General features: G+C 45.5%; 2 protein-coding genes across 13 annotated transcripts in view; one reads left to right on the top strand and one right to left on the bottom strand.

The window, feature by feature from the left end:
* Positions 1 to 2,926: 2,926 nt before the first annotated feature.
* On the bottom strand, positions 2,927 to 13,298 carry Hscb (HscB mitochondrial iron-sulfur cluster co-chaperone). Of its 7 annotated transcripts, XM_008769340.3 has the most exons (7): positions 13,013 to 13,298; positions 10,186 to 10,282; positions 9,831 to 9,920; positions 8,670 to 8,814; positions 5,775 to 5,920; positions 4,826 to 4,873; positions 2,936 to 3,068 (listed from the first exon to the last, which is right to left on the bottom strand). In XM_008769340.3, the coding sequence occupies exons 1-6, from the start codon at positions 13,243 to 13,245 to the stop codon at positions 4,844 to 4,846; spliced, it is 741 nt and encodes a 246-aa protein (XP_008767562.1). In that variant the 5' UTR covers positions 13,246 to 13,298; the 3' UTR covers positions 2,936 to 3,068; positions 4,826 to 4,843. The 7 variants fall into 7 exon arrangements, with proteins under 7 accessions (NP_001101810.1, XP_008767562.1, XP_006249626.1 ...); NM_001108340.1 differs by lacking the exon at positions 5,775 to 5,920 and having other exon boundaries at positions 2,927 to 3,068; positions 13,013 to 13,273; XM_006249564.4 differs by lacking the exons at positions 4,826 to 4,873; positions 5,775 to 5,920.
* Positions 13,299 to 13,456: 158 nt separating this feature from the next.
* The window catches only part of Chek2 (checkpoint kinase 2), a 32,322-nt gene continuing 20,917 nt past the window's right edge, over positions 13,457 to 24,861 (top strand). Inside the window, exons 1-6 of one of the 6 annotated variants that reach the window (XM_006249518.5) lie at positions 13,471 to 13,563; positions 13,914 to 14,036; positions 14,695 to 15,029; positions 21,542 to 21,666; positions 21,755 to 21,902; positions 22,691 to 22,781. In XM_006249518.5, coding sequence (XP_006249580.1) covers positions 14,702 to 15,029; positions 21,542 to 21,666; positions 21,755 to 21,902; positions 22,691 to 22,781 — 692 coding nt within the window. In that variant the 5' untranslated portion in view covers positions 13,471 to 13,563; positions 13,914 to 14,036; positions 14,695 to 14,701. Of the gene's footprint in view, positions 13,564 to 13,608; positions 14,037 to 14,694; positions 15,030 to 21,541; positions 21,667 to 21,754; positions 21,903 to 22,690; positions 22,782 to 24,861 lie in introns of those variants that run through there. The other 5 variants (XM_006249520.5, XM_006249519.4, XM_006249521.5 and 2 more) reach the window with 5 other exon arrangements.

The following is a 24,861-nucleotide window of genomic DNA, read 5'->3' as shown; positions in this document are numbered from 1 at the left end:
TATGGTGGTACGGCTTAGATTTTTCTCTGCTTCTTTAACACTCAGACCTGCTTTTACCACCTGCCCCAGATTCCCATAGACTCCCAAGCTAGGATGCTTAGTTAAAGCCTTCCCTAATTCCAGAAACTGCAGTGTTGGACATTCTCTAGTTACCTCGGTCTCTCAAACCAGACCAGTGCTAAGGCTGCCACCTAACCAGGTACATGTCTTTAACCCCAGAACTGAGGAGGTGCACGAAGGCCAATCACTGAGTTCGAGGTCACACTGGTCTACATAGAGTTCAAGGTCAGCCAGGGCTATAGAGAGAGACCCTGTCCCAAAACAAAAACAAAATAAAAACAAAATAAACCCTGTGTCCATGCAGGCTTGGGGATTTTGGATCCCCTCCCCCCTCTTTTTTTTTTTTCTCTGTCTTTTGTTATTTCCAGGTCACTCTTCCTCGCTGTTAACCCAACTTTCTTTTCTGTATTTAATAAAAACTGTGAAGCTTCTTAAATGTTTATTGAAGGCCTGGGGAAGAGGGGAGGGGACATAACAACTCAGTAGTTCCTGGAATCAGGCACGGCCTGATCCTTAGGAAAAGGATTCCTTAAGAAGGTGTTCTATTGCATTCCTTATTGCCCTGGGGCCTGGACCGGACCTTTAAAATTAAGAAGCGATTCTCCGAGTAAAAGTTCTGACGCTACTTCTTGAAATTGTCTAATTAGAATGTCCTGTTTGGAACTGTAGTCCTTCCGGCGCCAGAGACAGAAAACCCACCCTCTTCCCCTCCACGCCTGGAAGTGAATCAAGGCCTTAAACTAAGTTCCCAAAGATCCAGGAAGCGGCGGAGGCTGCTCTGAGCATGGAAACTGGTGTGAACGCAAATTGCAAGTTCCCAGCAAGAAGCTAACAAGACTTTCTATTTTTTTTTTTTTCTTTTTTTCGGAGCTGGGGACCGAACCCAGGGCCTTGTGCTTGCTAGGCAAGCGCTCTACCACTGAGCTAAATCCCCAACCCCCTAACACGACTTTCTAAAGGAGTTAACTGGTTAGAACGTCCATGGTTTTGGAAGGCTACACGTCCAGAACCTGGGCTTTCTTTAGTTCCCTGACAGTCATTCCTTGCCCACCAGTGTGAGACTTAATGTTCTGTGACTAGCACAGGAAAACCTTTGGGAATGGATTAACAAAACTGTGGTTTCAACCAACCAAAGGACTCAGAGGGCTATCAGACGGCACCTGAGGCCTTTCTCTGCGGCAACGCCTTATTAATGTTTCTGAGACCAATGTGGAAAGAGCTTTGATTTATGACTTTGTTCCTTTTCTATAAAAACTTGATGAAGCCGCTACCGCATTGGAACATGGAATCTGGGGTAATTTGGATCTGTGTTCCTAGGCCGTGCTCATTCATATTTGAATAAACTCTAACCCACTTTGATGTGAGTTATGCTTCTGAGGTAAGGACTAGGCAGCATAAAACACGGCTGCTGTTACAAGATTCATTCTTGTTTGTCTTTTGCTCTTTTATATCCCTGACCTTTTTTAAAATTTGAGATGGGGATAACACTATCTGGAAGGAGAATCCTAGGTGGCCTGGCTTGTTCCCAAACAGAATTGCCAAGGTTGCAGAATGAAGTGGGTTATACATCTCCTGAAGGCCAGGCCACCAGAAAGTTGCTGTGGTTGTTGGGTAGAGGGAAACTCACTGCTCGCCCTGCCCTGTTGTCTGTTTCATACTCTCCTCTCCGGCCACCCGCCTGTGCTACGATGCTACAATGGAAGAGCTCTGCAGTTACGCTAGAGCTCCTGTACCCAAACCAAAGTTCATCCCGAGGGAACCATATAGATCACGGGTGACCCTAAAACAGTTCGTAGGAAAGTCAGCACCCAGCACGGACAATGACGCCCTCAGGGCTCTTATAAATATTACTTTCAGGGGTTTTACCCTATTTAGACCATACAGTTCCCAAATAAAAGAAACACATCTTTGAAAGCATTAGAGCTGGACAGATACCAAATCTCTGTGTTTGTCTATTCCCGATATCATTTGCCGAGCCACACCTGGACTGTTCTCACGGCCATGTTCTCACAATCCACCCACCCCACGGCACCTTCTTTCCCCTCTTCTTCCCCCTTGTGGTCCATGCCCCAGACCCCAAGCCTTGGACCTGAGGCCCCAGCTAAATCCCTTCTGCCTAGGTACAGGCTGCTGGCATCTTCATTAACCAATTTTGGATAACTTGGAGGGGGGCAAGGTTTACACAACAAAAGCTGGTATACATGATGATCTGCTCATCTTTGATCAACCAGATCTTGGGGTACAGAATTGAGCATCTGAATACAGCCAGTGCCAGACTCCTGCTGCTGTGTAGATGGACTCCTCTTCCTTTCCTTCAGCTCTCCCCACCTCTACACTCTTAGGCCCTCGAGAGCCCTGAAAGTCACATGCAGTTGGGGCAGAAGTGCATGCCACTGGCTGGGGCGGGGGGGGGGGGGCGGGGCAGGTGGATACTACGGAATGTCAAAAGTTAATAAGCTGAGCTATGGTGACCTTCTGCAAGCAGGCACAGCTGAACTCATGAAGATGGTGTCTATCAGGCTCAGAGGACAGAGGTACAGCAGATCAAGTGGGCCTCCACTCCACCCTCCCATCCCCTAGCCTAGGCTAGGCGCCTGCTATATCACTTATCCGATAAATAACTGAGCATGCAGGTTCTGACAGGTGCCACACACTTTGCCAGCCCTTAGTATCTGAGCCATCAACTGAATAGAAATCACATAAATGGTCAAAGTCTGTGTATTCTCTTTGCTTCTTTCTCTGTGCTTTCTGTGGGAATGGGGTTCAAAGCCACGGGCTTCCATATTCGAAGCAGCTGCTGTGTCTCTGAGCTATGCCTGTGTCTCTGAGCTATGCCGCAGTCCCCAACATCGATTTCCAATTAGCAGAAGCCGGAAAAGAAATACAAAGTTTATTTTTAAAACTTTAAGTTAGCAACTAGAGAGGGTTCTTGCTTAACTTGATCTTTTCTTCTATGTTTGAAAAGTATCTCATTTTTGTAAGAAGTTCCTTGGCTTTTTCAAAATCACCTGAAATACACAAGAGATAATGAGATCAGGAAATAATAGAACCCAACTCTGGCTTCCGAGGCAGCCGGATCAAAGGGCCCGGAGGCTGGTGGCTTCACTTAAAGGTGAGTGTGCCCTACAGCAACATTTGCCAAAGTCTAGGTATATTTTTGGCTGCCGTCTGGGGAAGTAGAAGTGAGACCTACTGGGTGAAAGCCAGGGACGCTGGGAAAGATCTTAGCCTCCCCCCAGAAAGAACATTATTTCATAACTGTCAGTCAGGTTGAGGAACTTCAACCTAGGCAAACATAATGCAGCCTTAAAGCTAAAGTCAAGGTCATTTGTAGCCAACCCTGAGAGTATTAAATATTAAAAATGATCAATAAATGTAATGCATTCACCACTCCAGCATGTGGCTGCTGGCAGTGCACTAAAGCACTGTTGGGAAGCAGAGGCAGGCGGAGGTCTGAGTTCAAGGCCCGTCCTCCGGTCTACAGAGTGAGTTCCAGGACAGCCAGAGCTACACAGTACAACCCCGTCTTTTTTTTTTTTTTTTAAAACAATTTATTATATATGAGTACACTGTAGCTGTCTTCAGATACACCAGAAGAGGGCATCAGATCCCATTACAGATGGTTGTGAGCCACCATGTGGTTGCTGGGATTTGAACTCATGACCTCTGGAAGAGCAGTCAGTGCTCTTAACCGCTGAGCCATCTCTCCAGCCCACAACCCCGTCTTTTAAAAACCAACCAACGGAAAAAGATAAACTAGTATATAGGAGATTTAGAGAACCTACAAGTAGGTTTGCTTAGAGGATATCAGTTATACAGAAGCAAACTCTAGCTGGTCTCCCACACCAGACCACTGTTCAGGACCCATCTAGGCAAGTGTGGCAGCTCACGTTTTCAAGCCTAGCCCTTAGGAGACCTTAGGAGACAGAGGCAGGCAGATCTCTGTGAGTTGAGAACAGCCTAGTATACATACAAACTTAGCCAGGGCTATAGACAGAAAGCCTGTCTCAAAAAAACAAAACAAAACAAAAAACCCCAAAGAAACGAACAATAACTATCACTACCACCACCACCAAAAACAACCCCCAAATCCAAGCCAAGGCCCCATGTGCCCTGGGTTTCTCCCTTTTTGTGTGCTTTGTTGCGTCCTGCTCACTATTCCCCAGTGCTGTCCGCATTTTCTTTTTGTAAAAGACACTTTATTAGAAATGTGAAGTTATTTAACATTTACTGAGTGGAAGGCATTTCTGTGAACTCTCTAACCCCAAGAGAAAGCCTCAGTGATGGTTGAAAACTTCTAACTTCAGGTCCAGGCAGTCCAGGGCACCAGGCACACATGCGGTACACATACACACATGCAGGCAAAACACATATACATTAATAAAAATAATTAAACGAAGAAAAAAATAAAATAAGGCTAAAAGGTCCAGTGGATAAGGCACGTACTTTCTCTGAGTCTGACAACCCGAGGGACTTCATTGTGGGAGAAGAGAGCTGACTGTTGAAAACTGTCCTCTGATGTCCTCATGATGCCCACACACATACACACTAAATAAATGTAATTCTGGGCTGGAGAGATGGCTCAGTGGTTAAGAGCACTGACCGCTCTTCCAGAGGTCCTGAGTTCAATTCCCAGCAACCACATGGTGGCTCACAACCATCTGTAATGGGATCTGATGCCCTCTTCTGGTGTCTGAAGACAGCTACAGGGTACTTATATATAAATAAATCTAAATAAATGTAATTTCAAAAAGAGATGGAATACCTTGTTCAAAAGCTCTGTTTATATTGTCCGTAAATTCTTTCTGTTTAGCTAGAAGAGAAAAATAATTATTTTAATTTTTCTATCTGAATAAACCTACAATCATAGTAAATAAATAAACGTATGAAGATAACATTTTGTGACCGTGCTACTGTATACAGAAGGACTTGGGTTTAAGGTTTTACAACCTTTGCCCTTTTGTGGTGCTGAGGGCTGTACCAAGGCCCTAGGCATCCCATTTGGTCTCTACAACGTAGCCACACTCTCAGCCCTTGCCTCCTTTTGACACAGGGATTCACTGTGTTGGCCAGACTGGTCTTGAACTCACTATTCTCCTGCCCCTCTCTCGACTGCTGGTACTGTAGGCAGCCTCCATCATGCCTGTCTAACAGCTATTGTTAAATGCAGCACCTACAGGCCTTGTGCACGTTTTCACCCGTGGAAGGTCTGTGGGGAGGGGAATGAGGGGGATAGACATAGTCTGGATAAATCTCCTTTAAATATCCTGATGTTGAAAGCTTGACCGGTGACCTGTGTTGCCAAAAGGTGAGGCGGAGCCTGGTGGGAGGAGCTTAGGACATTAGAGGCCGGTCCTGGAGAGGAGTCCTGGGACCTAGCCTCTGTTGTTTCTCTCTTGCCACATCCCCAGGAGCAAGTGGGACAACCATGGACTGAACCCCTAAAACTGCGAGTCAAGAGAAAGCTTTTCTCTTCATTTCCAGTACTTTCTTACCTTGAGGGAAAGAGAATCAACAGGCTTGGTCAGGGTGAGCTTTGCCTCTCTCTGCAGAGCAGTCTAACACTCTACCATCATGGCGTTTTGTTTGTTTGTTTGTTTGTTTTTTTCGGAGCTGGGGACCGAACTCAGGGCCTTGCGCTTGCTAGGCAAGCGCTCTACCACTGAGCTAAATCCCCAAGCCCCCCCCCCCCCTTTTTTTTAATCATTTATTACCAAGTGTTTAGAAAACCAGTAGTGACTTGCCAACCAGGAAAATGAGAACATTTCCATTCCATCATATTGGAGAAGAGGAAGTGCCAAGGGCAACGCAGGTGCTGCGACTTCACTCCCCCATGGTTGCTCATTACAAAATGAGGGTTCTACAAATACGCAAAAATGATAGTTACAAAGATGTAACTGTCACTGCTCACCTTTTCTCTTCTGATATTTATGGTCAGGGTATAAAGTCAGGTATTTATGTCAACTTGACGCGAATTAAGAGTCATTTGAGAAGAGGAAATCTCCATTGGGCTATAGGTAAGCCTGTAGGGCATTTTCTTTTTCTTTTTTTTTTTTTTTTAAGATTTATTTATTATAGATGAGTACACTGTAGCTGTCCTCAGATGTGCCAGAAGAGGGCATCAGATCTCATTACAGATGGTTGTGAGCCACCATGTGGTAGCTGGGATTTGAACTCAGGACCTCTGGAAGAGCAGTCAGTGCTCTTAACCGCTGAGCCATCTCTCCAGCCCCCGGCATTTTCTTTTTAAGAATGATTTATTTTGGGGCTGGTGAGATGGCTCAGTGGTTAAGAGCACTGACTGCTGTTCCAGAGGTCCTGAGTTCAAATCCCAGCAACCACATGGTGGGTCACAACCATTTGGAATGAGATCTGATGCCCTCTTCTGGTGTCTGAAGACAGTTACAATGTACGGAGCCAGAGTTACAGACAGTTGTAAGCTGCCATGTGGGAACTGAACCCAAGTGTCCAGGAAGAGCAGCCAGTGCTCTTAAGTGTTGGCCATATCTCCAGCCCCAGGGTAGTTTCTTAGTGTTTGATGGGGGAGGGCATAGCCCATTGTGGGTAGTATCCCTAGGCAGGTGGGTCTAGGGAGAGATCTCTAAGCTCAGCAAGCCAGTGAGTAGCATTCCCACATGGCTTCTGCCCCAGCATCCCTCTGTGATGGACTGTTATTGGGAAATGTAAGTATAAATATTTATTTCAATAAACCATTTTCTCTCCAAGTTGCTTTTGATCATGGTGTTTTACCACTGCAATAGAAACCATAACTATGCTAATCCTCAACACTGTGAGAGGGTCTCATTCAATTAAGTAAGGGTATTGTGTGTGTGTGTGTGTGTGTATGTGTATGTGTGTGTGTGGGGATCTAAGGAGAGGACCTCTGCTTGAAGACAATATAACAGAGTGGCACCCCTGTAACTGCAGCACCGAGGAAGGCAGGAGAATCAGTTTAAAGTTGCCCTTAGTTCCAATAGTGAGCTTAAGGTCAACCTAAGATACACAGGACTATCCAAGACATACACAAAAAGACAACAAACCCAGTGAAATAGAGGGTGGGTAAGCTCAGTGGTTGAGCACCTACCCAACCAAGTTCTTGGTTTATATCCCTAACACAAGAAAAATATTCAGGACTGTGACATAAAAATCCAACCTGGCTGGGCGGTGATGGCGCACACCTTTAATCCCAACACCCGGGAGGCAAAGGTAGGTCTCTGAGTTTGAAGCCAGCCAAGGCTACAGAGTAAGTTCTAAGACAGGTAGGGCTACATGGAGAAACCCTAACTCAGAAAAAACAAAACAGGGGTTGGGGATTTAGCTCAGTGGTAGAGCGCTTGCCTAGGAAGTGCAAGGCCCTGGGTTCGATCCCCAGCTCCGAAAAAAAGAACCAAAAACAAAAAAAACAAAAAAAAAAAAACCAAAAAACAAAAATACAAAACAATCCAACCTTAGTTTTTGGCCTGCTGTTCTGTTCTATTAGTGTGTGTGTGTGTGTGTGTGTGTGTGTATGTGTGTGTGTGTGTGTCTGTGTGTGTGCAAGTGTTGTCAAGGTCAGAAGTTATCTGTCTGTTGTCAAGGTCAGAAGTTATCTGTCTGTTATTCCTCAAGGACCATCCACTTTTTAAGAAAATTTTTAAAATTACATTTACTTAGAGAGAGTACATGTTTGTGTGTGTGTGTGTGTGTGTGTGTGTGTGCGCGCGCTGTCCATGTCACAGCCCCTATGTGGAAGTCAGAGACGATGTGTGGGAACTGTGGGGTCTGAACTCGAGTCCTCATGGTTGTGTACCAACCACATATGTACATAAGCAGCTTATGACCCCAGGTCTTGCTCTGTAGCTTCTCTGTGTGTCAGCCTCCACACAAGCTTGGGCCAGTTCTGTGCAGTAACTAGACCCATCCCCTGTGGATTTTCTAGAGATGACTGTGGGATGAAACAGAAATGTCGAGGTTAGGGGGCTGGGGATTTAGCTCAGTGGTAGAGCGCTTACCTAGGAAGCACAAAGCCCTGGGTTCGGTCCCCAGCTCCGAAAAAAAGAACCAAAAAAAAAAAAAAAAAAAAAAAAAAGAAATGTCGAGGTTAGGTCAGAAGGTCAGGGTTTCAGTGCTTGCTCTGCTGCAAATCTGGGGGCATTTCTACCAACTTCTACCAACTAGCCAGCTCGTTTTCCTCCTTAGAGATAATGACAGCCTCTACATAATACCCCGGATAGAAGCAATTGTTGCAATACTTGGAGTATGATTATACTCTTGGTTAAGTCTATCTTCCAAAGTCAGTTCTCACATGACAATGAGGGCCAACAAGTGTTTGTCTGTCTATCTGATTTTCTTTCTTATTTCTCTTTTTCTTTCCAAGATTTATTTATTTTATTTATATGAGTACACTGTCACTGTCTTCAGACACACCAGAAGACACTGGATCCCATTATAGAGTCACCATGTGGTTGCTGGGATTTGAACTCTGGACCTCTGGAGAAGAAGCCAGTGCTCTTAACCCCTCAGCCATCTTTCCAGCTCCCCAACAAGTGTTTTCCTTCTTATTTCCCCTCTACTGTGGTCAGGTCTCCTTGGGGGAAATAAAACATATCTGTTAGCATTTTATCCTTTACCTCTGACAGTGGCTTCTACCTCTTCCATGGCTGCCTCACTTTTGGCGTCTGCGAGTTTTTCATTGATTTCCATGATTTCCACAAGGAACTGACTGTCTGTTCTATAATCTGTCCCTTCAGGAATTTCTATTCCTTGGAGCTTTAGCTATTGGGGAGGGGAACAAGGAAAAGGAGTTTGGTTAGGAAACACCCAGGGTTATATAAATCCCGTTTACTCCTTCAGAGTACATTGGTACTCATGGTGGGGGGTGACCTTTGAGTATCAGGTAAGATGGAGCCCAGAGCCTAGTACATGCTAAATATGCACTGTATCACAGAGTCCCAGGTCCAGCCTGGGAAACTTGAGCTGTCCTAGCAATAGTGAGCGCTTGTACAGGACCGCACTCTGCTGCCTGCAGCCGGGCGCTGGGTGGTCACGCCTCTCCTCAGGCGTTAAATGTTTATAAACATTCTCCTCAGTTCTAAAATGGTCTAGGTGTTCCTGCAAAAGAGGCTCTACACGTACTCTTTATCATCAGATTTATAGAAAAGAGTTAAAGCACTGCAAACGGGGGGTGGGGGTGAGGGTGGGCGGTGGGGTTAGGATATGTAAAAGGAACCAGGCCGGGTGGTACACGGCTGCATCACACGTTACTCAGCAGGCCAAGGCAGGAAGATCACATGTTAAGTCCAGCCGGGGCAGCTGAGCGAGACCGGTTCAAAAGGTAACAAGGCAGCTGGGGATATACTACAGTGGATTCAAAACCTGGTACCATCAAAGCAAACAAACAAACAAGCAAGCAAACAAAAGAAAACCCAGTATTGGTCATGCAGGGCCAAGGCACAGTTCAGAGCACTTCCTTAGCCCGAGGCACTAGGTTCAATACCCAGCACTGAAGGAGAAAAAAAAAAAAAAAGACTAGAAAGGAGCTGGATGTGGGTGCGGTGAAGCAAGAGAATTAATAAGTTGGAGCCAGCCTGGGCTACAACGGTGAGATTTCTTCTAAAGGAAACACACAAAAGATGGATGTACAAAGAATGCTAAGAAAATTATATTGTATAAAACCTTTTCCTTTCTTTCCTCTCCTGTAGTATTTTTGAGGTAAGTATCATTAGCTTCCTGGACTAGGCCAGGTCTCATACAGAGGAGTCCCAGACAGATGGGTTGAGAAATCACCTTACAAGATATAGTCCTCTGCTCACGGGGGCCTGAAGAGTCTTGTAGGCATCATTCACCAGGGTCGAATGCTTCTCCGAGAACCGTTTCTCAGTCTGCTCATAGAGGTAAAAACAGTTTTATTATCACCAGAGCCAGTCAGGCTGGTGTGTTTTTGTTATCTGGGAAGCCAGATAAAAGCCGGGAGGAAATGACATCTTTGGGGCCTGCCTGTCTAGGGGCAGGCTGCCACAGGGTGGAGCTAGCAGTCCAACTCTTTTCCAGAGTAACGGAGCGACCCACCCAGTTGTGCACATACATGGGGGATAGTATGCAGGCGCGCATGTGTGTGTGTGTGTGTGTGTGTGTGTGTGTAAATACCTGAGACTTTTGGCTGAAGAAATCTGGGTGGACAAGGCGCTGTAGTTGCTGGTACCTTTGTTGAAGTTTCCGGATGTCAACCCTGAAGGATTGGTTGCTGGAAGGAAACCAGATGTTATTCATGTAACAAAAGAGTAGTTTCACCAGCTATTTACTAGGGGCTGGTCTTGCTCTTGGGGAGGGTATAACAAGCACATAAACGAAGGCTGCTTTTAAGACGAGGTAGCTGTAATGAAGGGAAACGGAACAGGCTCGGGAGAGGTCGTACAGGTATGACATCTGAGAGGAACCGGATGAGCAAAGATCAGAAAGGGACATTAAGGGAGACACTGAACTGACTGGAAGGTCGGACAGCTTGACACATTAAGGGATAAGGTCGGTGTAATGCATGGTAAGCTCTCAGAGGGTCGGTCTCTGGCATGTTGGGCAAAGACTTTAGCACCAAGCCACTCCCTTCACTCTTCCTGACTACCAGACCTCTTTTTACTTAAAAAAAAAAAAAGACTTATTTATTTATTATATATTAGTACACTGTAGCTGTCTTTGAATACACCAGAAGAGGGAATCAGATCCCATTACAAACGGTTGTGAGCCACCATGTGGTTGCTGGGAATTGAACTCAGTGCCCTTAACTGCTGAGTCATCTCTCTACCTCTAAGACAGATTTTTTTTAACTAAGGTACCCAAGTTGACTTGGAAATCACTCTCTGTATATCCCAGGCATGCCCAGATTTGCAATAAATCTAATTTAGCCTTCTTTTAGGTGGGATTACAGGTCTGTCACCGGGTCTGGTCTAGAGTGTGTGTGTGTGTGAGAGAGAGAGCGAGAGCGAGAGCGAGAGCGAGAGCGAGAGAGAGAGAGAGAGAGAGAGAGAATCAAGATCTTGTGGATTTCTTTTTTTTTTTTTTTTTTTTTTTTGGTTCTTTTTTTCGGAGCTGGGGACCGAACCCAGGGCCTTGCGCTTCCTAGGTAAGCGCTCTACCACTGAGCTAAATCCCCAGCCCCGATCTTGTGGATTTCAAGCTGCTATGTAGCCAAGTTTACCAGCTTAACTTAAAAAAAAAACCCAAAAAACAACAACAACAAAAAAAACCTAGGTGTTGCTCAATTGCCCAGGGTTGAAATTTTTGATACTCCTTTTTCAGCTTCCTGAGTAGTTGGACTTATAGGTAGAGACTACTACACAGGCCATTAATACCTAGAAGCACGTCTTTTATTTTTTGGTCTTTTTTTTAAAGATTAATTTTTTTTTATTATATAAGTACAATGTTGCTGTCTTCAGACACAGTAGAAGAGGGCATCAGATCCCATTAAAGATGGTTGTGAGCCACAATGTGATTGCTGGGAATTGAACTCATGATCTCTGGAAGAGCTGTCAGTGCTCTTAACCACTGAGCCATCTCTCCAGCCCCTTTTTTGGTCTTTTTAAAGCATAGTATTGGGATTTGAACCCAGGCCTTGGCTAATGCAAGGAAGGTTTTTATCACCAAGATAAAGTGAGGATTCTGCACTTCTTTCTTCTCAGGGAGTGATTCAGACTGACTCTGTGTAGTCTGCAGCTGGGTAGCCCAGATTGCAGGATGAAACCTGAACTCCATATTTTCTTGTTTTTGTCTGGAGGTTGGAATTGCAGGTGTGTACAACCACAGCTGGCCCTCCCATTTTACTTAAATCTGCTCATACTTCTCATATTTCTGTACCTCTCCAATCTTTCCCAGGTGGGAGTGGGTGTGGGGGAGGCAGGGATGGAGCAACGGCTCAGTGGTTAAGAGAATTGACTACCTTTCCAGAGGTCCTGAGATCAATTCCCCGCAACCACATGGTAGCTCACAAACATCTGTAATGGGATCTGATGCCCTCTTCTGGTGTGTCTTAAGACAGCAACAGTGCACTCATATACATAAATCAAAAAAAAAAAAAAAGAGGGGGTGGGGTGGGGCAGGTAAAGTACACTAAACACTTCTTGGTCTCCCTCAAATCTTCAGCCTGAATTAAATTTTCGTTTCTTGAGACAGGGTCTCACTGCTTAGCCTATGTTTGGCTCCCATGTGTGACCCTTCTCCTTTAGCCCCTGAATACTGGGATTCCGGATATAGGCTATTACACTTGGTTTGCTTTGTTCTTAACTGCACTTGGTTTTTGAGACCAAGTCTCATGCAGCCCAGAGTCTCATCAAACTTGTCTTATATAGCTCAGGTTGCCCTCAAATCCTTTTGAGTGCTGGACCCACAGGCATAATACCAACACACCTGGCTTGTTTTGTTTTTGCATTTTCCGTTAAATAAATAATTTATTTGAGATGTTCCCTATTTTTGTGGTTGGCCTCCAACTGGGGAATCCTGCCATAGTCTAGCATGCTTTTAAACCCTGCATTGGTGAGTCGGAGGGGGGCGGGTGACGAGTTCAGGGTGACGCTACGTTTTAATAAACCCTCCCCTTTTCTGCTCCCTTGAGTTTAGCCAATGTATTTCCCTTTTCCAGAAATCCCACCCCTCAAAACTCCCTAAAATGTAAACTCGTCCGTTTCCGTTTTTTGAAGTTTAAAAACAAGGCCCTTGTAGCAGAGGCTAGTCTTGGATTCCTGAACCTGTGTCTTCCACTTCTCAAGTGCTTAGATCACAGGCATACCTATGACCTATATACTTATCTAGCCTTTTAGTTGAATCAGTCTCCGCAAATTGTCTAAGCTAGACTTGAACTGTGGTCCTTCTGCCTCAGTTCCCACGAGCTGGCTGGAAATTACAGGCCCGCAGACGCCGCCCCAAGCCTTGATCTCTAGGGTTACGAAGCCTGAGCCGCCCTCCAGTCACACCGCGCCGCCTGTACCAGTTCATGAGGCTGAAGTAGTCCCGAGTGGGGTCAGGAGGCTGCAGCGCGCGGCAGTGTGCGCAGAAAAACTCATCCCCACGCCCGGCTCCCATCGCGCGGCCGCAGTTCCAGCATTGCGGCTCGATGCTCTTTCCCGAGGCGGCATTGCTGCTCAGCAGGCTCCTACCAAGGAACCTAGCCAGTCGCACCTCCCACACGCACAGCAGGGACCGAGCCCTGCAGCTCCACATTCGTAAGGCCGCCTGCTGGCCCGGGTTACCAGACCGGAGAAAAGGGAAGAAAGTGGCTCGCTGCTGATTGGCTAGGGAGCCGAGGAGGCGGGACCAGCTGCGGGAAACCAAGACGCCGAGTCCCGTTTTGGAAGCTAAACTACAACTCCCAGAAAACCTAGAGGCTGTGCGGGGGAAGCCACCTTTGGGCTTTCTTATTGGTCCTGCCGAGGAGGAAGGCCTTTTGATTGGCTGAGGGTGGAGTTTGTATCGGTAGGTTTAGCGCCACACCACTGGCTGCGGCTCTGGAGTGTTTGTAGCTCTTGGTGGTCTTGGGCGGTGAGTCATAACTGGGGAACTTTCTGTTTGAGTGTTTGAGGATTCGAATACCGTTCTCCGGTTATTTGTGCAAATGGGCCCTCCGCAGCTTCCGCTTTGTCTGCTTACTCGTGCGAGCGAGGGGGCGCTGTGCATAGGCAACCCTTTCTTTTTATCTGCCCTTCTGGGGGGAAGTTCACTTTCCTTGTTACTTGCGAGCTGAAACAGGTCTGGACACATAGGAAGGTACAACGCTGGGCTGTTTGGTGCCAGAGCGAAGTAGTTTTCATAACGAACATTATAAATGTTCATGCCAGCCCCTAGATTGCTTTTTCCCAAATACCAACTGAGAACCCAATCTTCGCTGCTAGGCTCTGCAGGAACTGAAGAGGGTACGTCAGCGTACTCAGCATACGTGTGGGGTAGGATGGCAAGGAATGGATAGGAGACAACCAAACAGCATCTGTACATGAAGGAAGATGGTCTAACGCTTTGTAAGTGGCCTCTGTAATTCTATTCATAATCCTGGGATTTTGCTGTGGTCACTTTTTTTTTTTCACCCATCATTGGGCCTGCCTTTCTTTTTAAGGTGGTCATAATGTGCCTGTTCCTTTAAACTTTTATTTAAAAAAAAAAAAAAAATCACGTGTCTGTGTCTAAGTTTGTGCAGTGCACACGGGGGCCAATAGAGGGCACTGTATCCCCCAAGAGCTGGAATTACAGGTGTTTGTGATCCTCTGGTTGTGGGTGCTGGGAATTGTACACTTTTAACTGTCTTCAGTTTGGATGTTTGACGATACGGGAATGGGATCCAGTGCTTTGCATCTGTTGGAGAAAGGCTCCACCATCTACCATTGAGTTATAGCCACATACCTAATTTTTGGGTAAAGATTCACTTTACTTTTAATTATGTTATGTGGGTGGGAATGTATACATGCTCTGGTGCTTGCAGAGGCCGAGATCTACTTCAGATCCACCGGAGTTGGCGTTACAGGCAACCTTGAGCTGCCAGACTAGGTGTAGAGAACTTACTGAACTTGGGTTTTGCAAGAATAGTATATGCTTCTTCCTGCCCAACCAATCTCTCCAGCTTCCGTTCTTTACTCTTGAGTCCTGAGCCTTGTTCCTTATTGTTGGATTCGTGCTCTCAAGGTCGGATATGAAGAGTCATCAGTCCCACGGCAGCACCTCCTCGAAGGCTCATGACAGTGCTTCCTGTTCACAGTCTCAAGGCGGCTTCAGCCAGTCCCAAGGCACCCCCTCTCAGTTGCACGACCTCTCACAGTATCAGGGTGCATCCAGTTCCTCCACCAGCACAGTGCCATCCTCCAGCCAGTCCTCCCACTCCAGCTCTGGGACCCTGAGCTCTTTAGAGACAGTGTCTACTCAGGAACTCTGTTCTATTCCTGAGGACCAAGAACCGGAAGAGCCTGGACCTACTCCTTGGGCTCGGCTATGGGCTCTTCAGGATGGATTCTCGAATCTAGGTAAGGCACTTGGTAATATAATATATAGTGCGTTGTCGAGAGAAACAGTCAGGGAAGGTGATTAGGTTGTTGTAGCAGAAACCTCAGGGCCCCTGTAACTGGCTGTGGTGGAGAGTGTCTCCTCCTGGCTGCCACTTCATACTGAGGATCAGATTTGGGCCTCTCGCATGGTAGAGAGGTTTTAGACTAAGCTATCCCTGGCTCCCTTATCTTTATTTTCAAATAGAATCTTGTTAGATTTCATAGGCTGGCCTCAAATTTTTTTTAAAATTTTCTTCAGAGAAAAAGGTCCCATGTTGTCCTGGGTTAGCCTTGAACTCACTACGTTGCTCAGCCTGGGTAATGAACTCTTGGTCTTCCTGCCTCTACTTCCCAAGTGCTGGGTTTATAGGCACACATTACCAGGCTCTACTCATTGGTGAGACAAGGAATTCTGCAGCCCAGGTAGGCTTGGGACTCACGATGTAGTTCCTTGTGACCTTGAACTTGCATTGATCTTGTCTTAGTTGGGATTACACATGCCAACCACACATGGTTCAAATTTATTCATTTGAATGTGGATTTCCAACTCATCCTGAGCTAGTTTGGAAAGATACTTGTATTAGGGTTCACTAGAGGAACAGAACTGATAGAATGATGTATGTGTATGTATGTATGTATGTATGTATGTGTATATATGTGCATATATGGGGGCTAATTAGAGTGGCTTACATTGCTGTGGTCTAGCTAATTCAACAATGGCTACCCATGGGAGGTCTAAGAATCTGGTAGTTGTTCAGTCCACAAAGCAGGATGTCTTAGCTGGTCTTCAGTATACATTAGAATCCTGTAGGAGTAGGTTCTAATGCTAGCGGAGGGATGAACTTGCCCGTAAGAGTGAGTTCAAGCTGGCAAAGAGAGAGCAAGCCTCCTTCTTTCCTGTCCTTTATATAGGCTGCCAGCAGCGGTGGTCCAGGTTAAAGGTGGATCTTCCCACCTCAAAAGATCTGGATTAGCGCAGATGCGGTGGTACCAGGAAGCAGGGGCAAAATGAGCTCTGAGTTTGAAGGTAGCCTGGGAGTTCCAGGATTGCCAGGGCAACATAGAGAAACTCTGTCTCAAAAGAAACAAACAAACAAACAAACAAAAAACCAAACAAAAAAATCCTCAACAAAACAGAACAAAGCAACCCCAAACTGGGGAAAGGGGGGTGTCTATTAGATCCGTTTATACAATATGGTCCAGGTCATCCATTAATAGTTCTCTTCATGATGGAGAGACTTAAAACCTAGTAGCTGCCCAGTGCACAAGTCTCAGCGGTGCCAGTTTGGCACCGGCAGCCTGGAGGGTTCCTAGAGAGCTGCTGATCTTCACTCTGTAGTGGAGAGAAGTGGCAAAGGAAAGTTGCAGAAATAATGAAACAGACGCACTTACCAGCGAGAAGCGCAGGCAAGCAAGCAGGCAACCCTTTCCCCCTCGGACCTTTCTGTCTTGGCTCATAGAACGTGATGCCCCACTCTGTTGTAAAGTCTCTTCCTTCCAGCTGATACTGCGAAGACCCACCCAGAGGTCTGTCCCTTAGTTTTCAGATTCAGTCAGGTGGACAGTCGAGGTTAACCATCAATCACACTTACTTTCTCATGTCCCCAGGCCGGCTGTTCTCACCTCACCTCCTGGATGAAAGGTTGTAGATGAGGTAGTGTACTCTGTTGTGTGTAGTTTCTACTATCCCACTTTAGTCTCCAATCAGAATGTGCTACCAGCTTTTGCCCTGGTTCCCTTGGAGCCACAGATGAAAGGCACGCATGTGGCACGTGTGTGCACATGAGACACACACACACACACACAAGCTTATTTTTAATATGCTTTTTAGCACAATGGCTGGACACTTCTAAGCCTCCCGCAGCTAGTGTGCCCTTCCCGCCAGTACTCCTGGCTAAACACTAAACACTCAGCTTAGCTGCCTGGTAACCTTCGCAGGTACCCCAAATGTGCCCAAATGTGCCTTCGTTGCAATTCTAACCTCCTGCCTGCTGCCCCAGACACAGTCGGGGAACGGGCCAATGGCCACTCCACCTGTGGTCTCACATGGCTGGTGGCTCTCTCTCCCTCCAAAGCATGGTTAATCTCTTTCCTCCTCCTGAATCTCTTAAGACTACCTGGTGGAACCAGGGAAGTCCTGCCCTTTCAGCCCAGCCATTGGCTGCTAGCATCTTTTTTTTTTTTTTTTTTTAAAGACTTATTTATTTATTATTTTATGTATGTGAGTACACTGTCCTCAGACACACCAGAAGAGGGCATTGAATCCCATTACAGATGGTTGTGAGCCACCATGTGGTTGCTGGGATTTGAACTCAGGACCTCTGGAAGAGCAGTCAGTGCTCTTAACCACTGAGCCATCTCTCCAGCCCCGGCTGCTAGCATCTTTGTTGATCAATCAAGAACCAACTGGGGAAAAGGATCTTCAGCGTTCACACACAGATTCCCAATCAAAGCATCAGAACCATTCTATAGTACCTGGCAAGAATGATCAGTTAATAACCATGTTGTCTTCAATCTATGAATGTGGGGTATCTTTCCAGAAGTCAACTTTCAGTTTCTTTGTACAGAGCCTTGTACATTGCGATGTACTCGATGTACTCGTGATCCTCCTGCCTCTGCCTCCTTCAGCAAATCCTACCGGCGTGCGCCACCACAACCGGCTGTACATTGCGATATACAAGTCTTAGCTCTCTCTTTTTGTTTTGTTTTATGATACTCATCTACTTGCTGTGTAGATGAAGCTGTCTGTGAACCCCGAAACCTCCAGCCTCAACCTCTTTTTTTTTTTTTTTTTTTTTTTTGGAGCTGGGGACCGAACCCAGGGCCTTGTGCTTCCTAGGCAAGCGCTCTACCACTGAGCTAAATCCCCAACCCCCCAGCCTCAACCTCTTTAACACTAACTACAGCTGACTTTGCTTATTTGGGAGACAAAGCCTTGGTTTTTACCCTGGCCTAGCTTGGAACTCACTAAGTAGATGACTCTACCCTTGTACTCACAGCGGTTCTGCCTCAGGCTCCTGAATGCTGGGTTACAGGTGTGAGCTGTAGACACCAGCACTGCTACACCTTGCTGCTACTTTTTGATCATTTTTGACTCTGCATTTATATAAGAGACACTGGCTTGTAGTTTTCTCGTGTTGTCTTTGTTACTAAGGTTTAACTGGCCTCAGAATGAGTTGAAAAGGTTCCCTTTTCCTTTCCTTCCTTGCCTTCTCCCCTCTTCTTTCTTTTGTTTCTGTTCTCAAAACAATTCTTTTGTCTTTATTTCTTTTTGTTTTCTTGAGTGTTTCACATGGAGCCCAGGCTGACCTCAAACTGTTTATGTAGCTAAGGATGACCTTGAACTTCTGGTCTTCCTGACAGTACCTTCTGCATGCTGAGGTTACTGGTGTGCACCACCATGCCTGACTGTGGATCTGTCCCTCCTCCCTTTTTTTCCCCCTGGAGATAGTCTCTGTACACAACCCTGGTTGTCCTGGAAGTCACTATGCACACCAGGCTGGCCTTGAATTCTCAGAAGTCTATATGCCTCTGCCTCCCAGTGCTGGGATTAAAGGTTTGTGGAACCACCAACCTGCCTGCAGCTACACTGTTGAGTAAGATGTTCACAGCTGTCCTGGTGGATGTCATGTTCTAACGGGGAAAGTCAGGAAGGTTTACAGAGAAGTATAACAAGGGATCGTCTTTGTAGAGTAACAGAGCAGGACTTTCTTGTGATGATCAATGAGGTGGTGAGATGTAAGAGGACGATGTAAGTCCAAACTCATCTTTGGCTTTAAACACAGAGGGAGAGAGGAAATGAGCTGTTTGAAGTATTGTCTGACAGTATTCCTCTGGAGAAGTAAACATGTCTGCTCACCCCAGGTAGAGAGATGTGATGATTTGTATATGCTCGGCCCAGGGAGTGGCAGTATTAGTAGGTATGCCCCTGTTGGAGGAGGTGTGGCCCTGTTGGAGTAGGCATGGCCTTGTTGGAATAGGTGTGTTACTGTGGGTGTGGGCTTTAAGACCCTTATCATAGCTACTTGGCAGCTAGTCTTCTAGTATCCTTCAGATGAAGATGTAGAAGTCAGCTCCTCCTGCACCATGCCTGCCTGGATGCTGCCATGTTCCTGTCTTGATGATAATGGATTGAACCTCTGCACCTGTAGGCCAGCTCCAATTAAATGTCATCCTTATAAGAATTGCCTTGGTCATGGTGTCTGCTTGCAGCAGTAAAACCCTAACTAAGAAGCTGATGACAGGGGTTGGGGATTTAGCTCAGTGGTAGAGCGCTTGCCTAGGAAGTGCAAGGCCCTGGGTTCGGTCCCCAGCTCCGAAAAAAAGAACCCAAAAAAAAAAAAAAAAAAAAAAAAAGAAGAAGAAGCTGATGACAGAACAGAGTATTCATAGCACTAAAGTTCACCTTGATGTACAGATGAGCTCTCTTGGGGTTACTTACAGGAGTATGGGTGAGGGATTACTTAGAGGAACAGACTCAGAGACCACTGCCTCACCAAAGCCCACCCCAGCATGGGTGACAGCTTTCAAAGCTGGGGACCTGGAGCACACTGCACAGCCTACAGGCAGCTCACTGGGCTGGAGGTTGTGCAGCCCTGTGTCCTGATGGATCAGTTGGTCTGAACCTCTTCCAGGCAGCTCCTCTGGTGTGTTTCTCCTAGGCAGGTAGGTGGTCTAGGCTGGTCTCTGCTTCTTGCAAGCGGTGTGGCTAGTCTGAGTGTCTTCTCTGCCGCTTGTCTGGTTGTCTATGTGACTCGAGGCAGTCTTCACTGCTTATATAGTCCTGGGGAGGGTGGACTTAGTGAATCTGGTCCAAAGCAATTTTTAGTTGTTTGTTTGTTTTGTTTTTTTTTGTTTTTGTTTTTTGTTTTTTTGTTTTTGTTTTTGTTTTTTTTGTCTTGTGGAGTCTGCCTGCAGGATGGAGTCATTGCATCTCCCCTTTAGAAGAACCTACTGTTTCACCCATAGATCGTTTCTTAAAATATCCTCTTGTTACACCCTCCTTTACTCATCCTATCTTAAAGTGTCTTCTTCCAAAATGGAAGCTTTTCGGCTCTGAGGAAGCTGTTACACAATAGGAATATGGTATGCCTGGCTTGTTCGGGCAGTGAAATTGAGACCAGCGGAGCTGGGGGTAGTTAGCAAAGTGGAGAAGCATCGTGGAGGCAAGTGCCTAGAACTGAGCACCTGGTAGGACATGAAGATTGTAGATTTTGTACGAACATAATAGGAACCCTCAGGAAGGTAATGTATGCAGGTAACTACCTATTTTTCAAAATCATTAAAAACAAAAAACTATTTGAGAAGCTTTTTGAGAAGTCCTGTTTTGGTTTTTCAAGACAGGTTGTTTTTTGTTCTGTACAGCCCTGACTGTCTTGGAACTCACTTCACTCTGTAGACCAGGCTGGCTGCAAACTCAGGCATCCTCCTGCTTCTGCTTCCTGAGTGCGGGGATTAAAGAGGTGTGCCACCGCTGCCTGGCTTATGCAAGGAGTCTTAATGGCTGCTCCACATTTCATGGTCATGTGTAAGCCATCAATTATGTAACCTGTGTTACAGCCTGGTGTTGTGGCACATGCTGTAATCGTGGCACTTGGGAGTATCAGGAATTCGTGGCCAGCTCAGATACATAGCAAGTTCGAGTCCAGCTGGGTTACGTGAGACTCTCTCAGAGTATGAGTGAATAGAGCTGGAATGCAGCTCAGTTGGTAGGTCATTTGCCCAGTGTGCACAAAGCTCTGGGTTTTATCCCTAGCCACCACATAAGTTGGTACTTGATGGCAAACTTAGCATTGGGGAAACTGAGGCAGAAGGATTAGAAGTTTACCATCATTCTTGGCTACCTAGAGAAGTAGAAGCCAGTCTGGAGGGTACAAGACCCTGCCTCAAAATACCAGGGTCAAATAATCACATAGCAAAAAGCCTAAAACAAGACAAAGACATTGTTGTATAATTATATTCCCCACCCCCATCTCCTTTTCCTTTCTTTCTTTCTTTTTTTTTTTTTTTTTAAGATTTATTTATTATATACGAGTACACTGTAGCTGTCTTCAGGCATTACCAGAAGAGGGCATCAGATCTCATTACAGATGGTTGTGAGCCACCATGTGGTTGCTGGGATTTGAACTCAGGACCTCTGGAAGAGCAGTCAGTGCTCTTAACCACTAAGCCATCTCTCCAGCCCCCAACTCCTTTTTCTCACTGGGGATTGAACCCAAGACCTTGAATTTCCTAAGCTTGCATTGTGCAATGACTTATACCCCAGCCAGTGTCCCCTAGTATTAAATACAAAATTTTGATATCAAATCTACTTTTGATCATCTTTTTACACACTGCTGTTTTGACAGCATCTTTCTGTGCAGGCAAGTTTCTTGAGCTTGTCCTGCGGGGGCTCACATGTACACCACTGCACGGAATTAGACCCTTCCTCCAATTAGTACTATCAAAGCATGTTTGATAACGTTCTCTGCTGTGTGTTTGCGTATTAACAGACTGTGTTAATGACAACTACTGGTTCGGGAGGGATAAAAGCTGTGAATATTGCTTCGATGGACCACTGTTGAAAAGGACGGATAAGTACCGGACTTACAGCAAGAAGCACTTTCGCATCTTCAGGGTAAGTGGCCGTTCTCTACTCAGAGTTGTTGCTTCTGGGGTGTCTAGCACTATTAAATCCTGCTGTCAAATGAAATTTTCTGTTTTAGGAAATGGGCCCTAAGAATTGTTACATTGTATACCTAGAAGACCACAGTGGAAATGGAACCTTTGTAAATACAGAGCTTATCGGGAAAGGAAAACGCTGTCCTTTGAGTAACAACTCTGAAATCGCACTTTCACTGTGTAGAAATAAAGGTAAATGTTATTATCTTGTGGTTAATGAGCTTTTCTTAGCTCTGTAAAGGGGAATTTTTTGTGTCTCTACGGATTATGCTTTAAACCAGCCAAATTAAGTAAGTTAACATTCGATACCATTCAAGGGTTAACTCCATTGCCTGAGTTGTGGTGTTTTTTTTTGTTTGATTTTATGTTTTGAGACAAGGTCTTACTGTGTGGCTGACCTAGAATTCTCTATGTGGACCAGGGCGGCTTTGAACCCTGCCTGCCTCTGCCTGCTGAGTACTTATTTTGTGTTGTTTAGGTGTTTGTGCATTTGTGTAGGTGTGGAGGCCAGCAGGTAATGTAAAGTGTCTTACTCTCATCTCTACCTTTTTAATTTACATTTATTAATTGTGTGTGCGCGCGCACGTATGTGTGTCTGTGTGTGTGCGAGAGAGAGAGACAAAGAGACAGATGCAGAGACAGAGAGACAGATAGACAAGAACAGAGAGACAGAAAGATTTGTGTGTGCATGTGTGTGTAGGCTTACATGTTACAATATGCCTGTGGGGTCGGAGAACAACTGTTATGAGTTGATTTCCTCCTCCACTGTGAGTTCTGAGGACCAAAGTGAAGTCATTAGACGTTACATAGCAAGTGATTTTTTACTTACGGAACTATCTTTTTGCCCCCGGAGTAAAAAGGATTCATTTTGTATTACACGATGAGCGTAATTCTCTGTCTTATACCCTGTGTGTAGTTAAACTTGTGAACCAGGTTTGTAATCGTGAATTAACGAGCCCATTTCTGTCCTTTCTTCTCAGTTTTTGTATTTTTTGATCTGACTGTAGATGACCAGTCAGTTTATCCTAAGGAATTAAGAGACGAATACATCATGTCAAAAACTCTTGGAAGGTAAATTATTTTCCTTTATGTAACAGACTAAAACTCCTTTTTCCCCTATGGGTTCTCACGGGTTAGTGTTTTGATACCTGACTTTATAGCCTTATTATTTATCCTGTAGCTGTCGAGCTTTGTGATACACGTACTACTGATTTATTTGATAATGATCAGTTTAAATAAACTTTTTTTTTTTCCTTATAAATTTTAGTGCTGGGATTAGCCTGTGCCATGAGGCTTGGCTTCTCTGATAACTTCTCGTGTGTAGTCTATGTGTTTGCCTGTGTGAGGATTGTGTGGATAGTTCTGGGGTCAGTATTAGTGTCTTCTCCAATGTTGCTGGAGCGTTCTGATGGGATGGCAAGGCCTAGAATGTCCTGCTCTTCACCACCCCAGCACTGGGATTAGAGACAAGCTTTTAATGCGGGCGCTGAGTATCTAAGCTCAGGTCCTTATGCTTGCCTAGCAAACGTTTTATAGGCCAGGGTATCTTCCCATCTATTTCATTAGTTATTTTCTTTCTTTCTTTTTTTTTTATTTTGAAGATTTATTTATTTATTACATGTAAGTACATTGTAGCTATCTTTAGACACACCAGAAGAGGGCATCAGATCTCATTACAGATGGTTGTGAGCCACCCTGTGGTTGCTGGGATTTGAACTCAGGACCTCTGAAAGAGCAGTCAGTGCTCCTAACCGCTGAGCCATCTCTCCAACCCTCATTAGTTATTTTCAACATGGGGTTTTATTTTGTTGTTGTGTCTGGCCTACAACTCAACAGAGATTCTCCTGCTTCTGCCTCCCAAGTGCTCTGATTAGGATGGGCACCGCCGTGTCTGGCTAGCCTGTCTTTTCATGTAGCTTACTCTGGCCTCAACCTCACTGTACAATCGAGGATGAGCTTGAATTCCGGATACTCCTTCCTCTACCTCCCAGACGGGATTCCAAGCCTGCCTCACTCTGTCTGACTAGTGATGACTTCTGAAAAGCAGCTTTTAATGACCTATGAGTCACTGTGTGTATGCTTGTGCGCACACCCATGCCACAGTGAGTACGTGGAGGCCAGAGGACAATGCAGGGAACAGTTCTCTCCTGTGTGGGTTGATTGATGCTTGATGGTAGATGCCATTGTGTGCTGAGTAATCAAATTGATCGATCGTGATTGGCCTCCTTTTTTTTTAAAGGTTTATTATATTTATAGGAATGCATTGTAGCTACCAGAAGAGGGCATCAGATCCCATTACAGATGGTTGTGAGCCACCATGCAGTTGCTGGGAATTGAACTCAGGACCTCTGGAAGAGCAGTCAGTGCTCTTAACAGCTAAGCCATCTCTCCAGCCTGTGCTTGACTTCCTTTTTTGTTTGTTTAATATTTGGGAATGCTAGTGTTCAAATCCAGGACACTCTGTGTGTTTGGTAAAGTGCTAGACTATTGAGCCTTATGCCTGATTAATTAAATTCCAAAAACACAGATGGTTTATCATATTTATTCCTTGGTTTTTGTTTTTTTTTTTGTTTTTTTTGTTTTTTGTTTTTTGTTTTGTTTTTTTCTTGAGACAGGGACTCATAGCGTAGACTGGTGGCATGAACTCACTGTGTAGCCCATGAACTCACGCTGTAGTCCACATTGACCTCAAACTCATGGGCAGTTCTTCTGTCTTACCTCCTGAGGGGTACAGTCATTAGCTTCCATAGTCAGTGTATTTCTTTCTTTCTCTTTTTGTATTTTTTTTTGCCAGTGTATTTCTTGTTAATTAAAATTTATTTAATTACCTCTCTGTGTGTGTGTGTGTGTGTGTGTGTGTGTGTGTGTGTAATGTGTATACTGTGGTATGTGCGTGGAGCTCAGAGGAAAGGCTTCAGGAATTTTCTCCTGCCATAGATTCCGGAGATTGAATTCAGGTCAGCATGCTTGTCCTTGTCCTAACCTGTTGCTGTAATAAGCATCACAATCGGAACCAGCCTGAAGAGGAAAGGGTTTATCTGGCTTACACATCCTGATCACAGTCCCTCACTGAGTGAAGCCCAGGCAGGAACCTGGAGACAGGAACTGAAGCAGAGACTGTGGGGGAGTGCTGCTTTCTAGTCTGCATCCC

This window comes from Rattus norvegicus, chromosome 12, assembly GCF_036323735.1.
Source record: "Rattus norvegicus strain BN/NHsdMcwi chromosome 12, GRCr8, whole genome shotgun sequence".
In the NCBI taxonomy this organism is placed as follows: Eukaryota; Metazoa; Chordata; class Mammalia; order Rodentia; family Muridae; genus Rattus; species Rattus norvegicus.
The sequence above is the reverse complement of the archived record's forward strand: the minus strand, read 5'-3'. Positions and strand labels throughout refer to the sequence as shown.

Coding starts and splice junctions, on each gene's coding strand:
- Hscb (XM_008769340.3), bottom strand. CDS start 13,245: ATGTGGAGCTGCAGGGCTCGGTCCCTGCTGTGCGTGTGGGAGGTGCGA. Junction 10,283..13,012: donor TACTTCAGCCTCATGAACTG/GTACAGGCGGCG, acceptor GTTTCCTTCCAG/CAACCAATCCTTCAGGGTTG. Junction 8,815..9,830: donor TGAGCAGAGGACTATATCTT/GTAAGGTGATTT, acceptor CCTCCCCAATAG/CTAAAGCTCCAAGGAATAGA.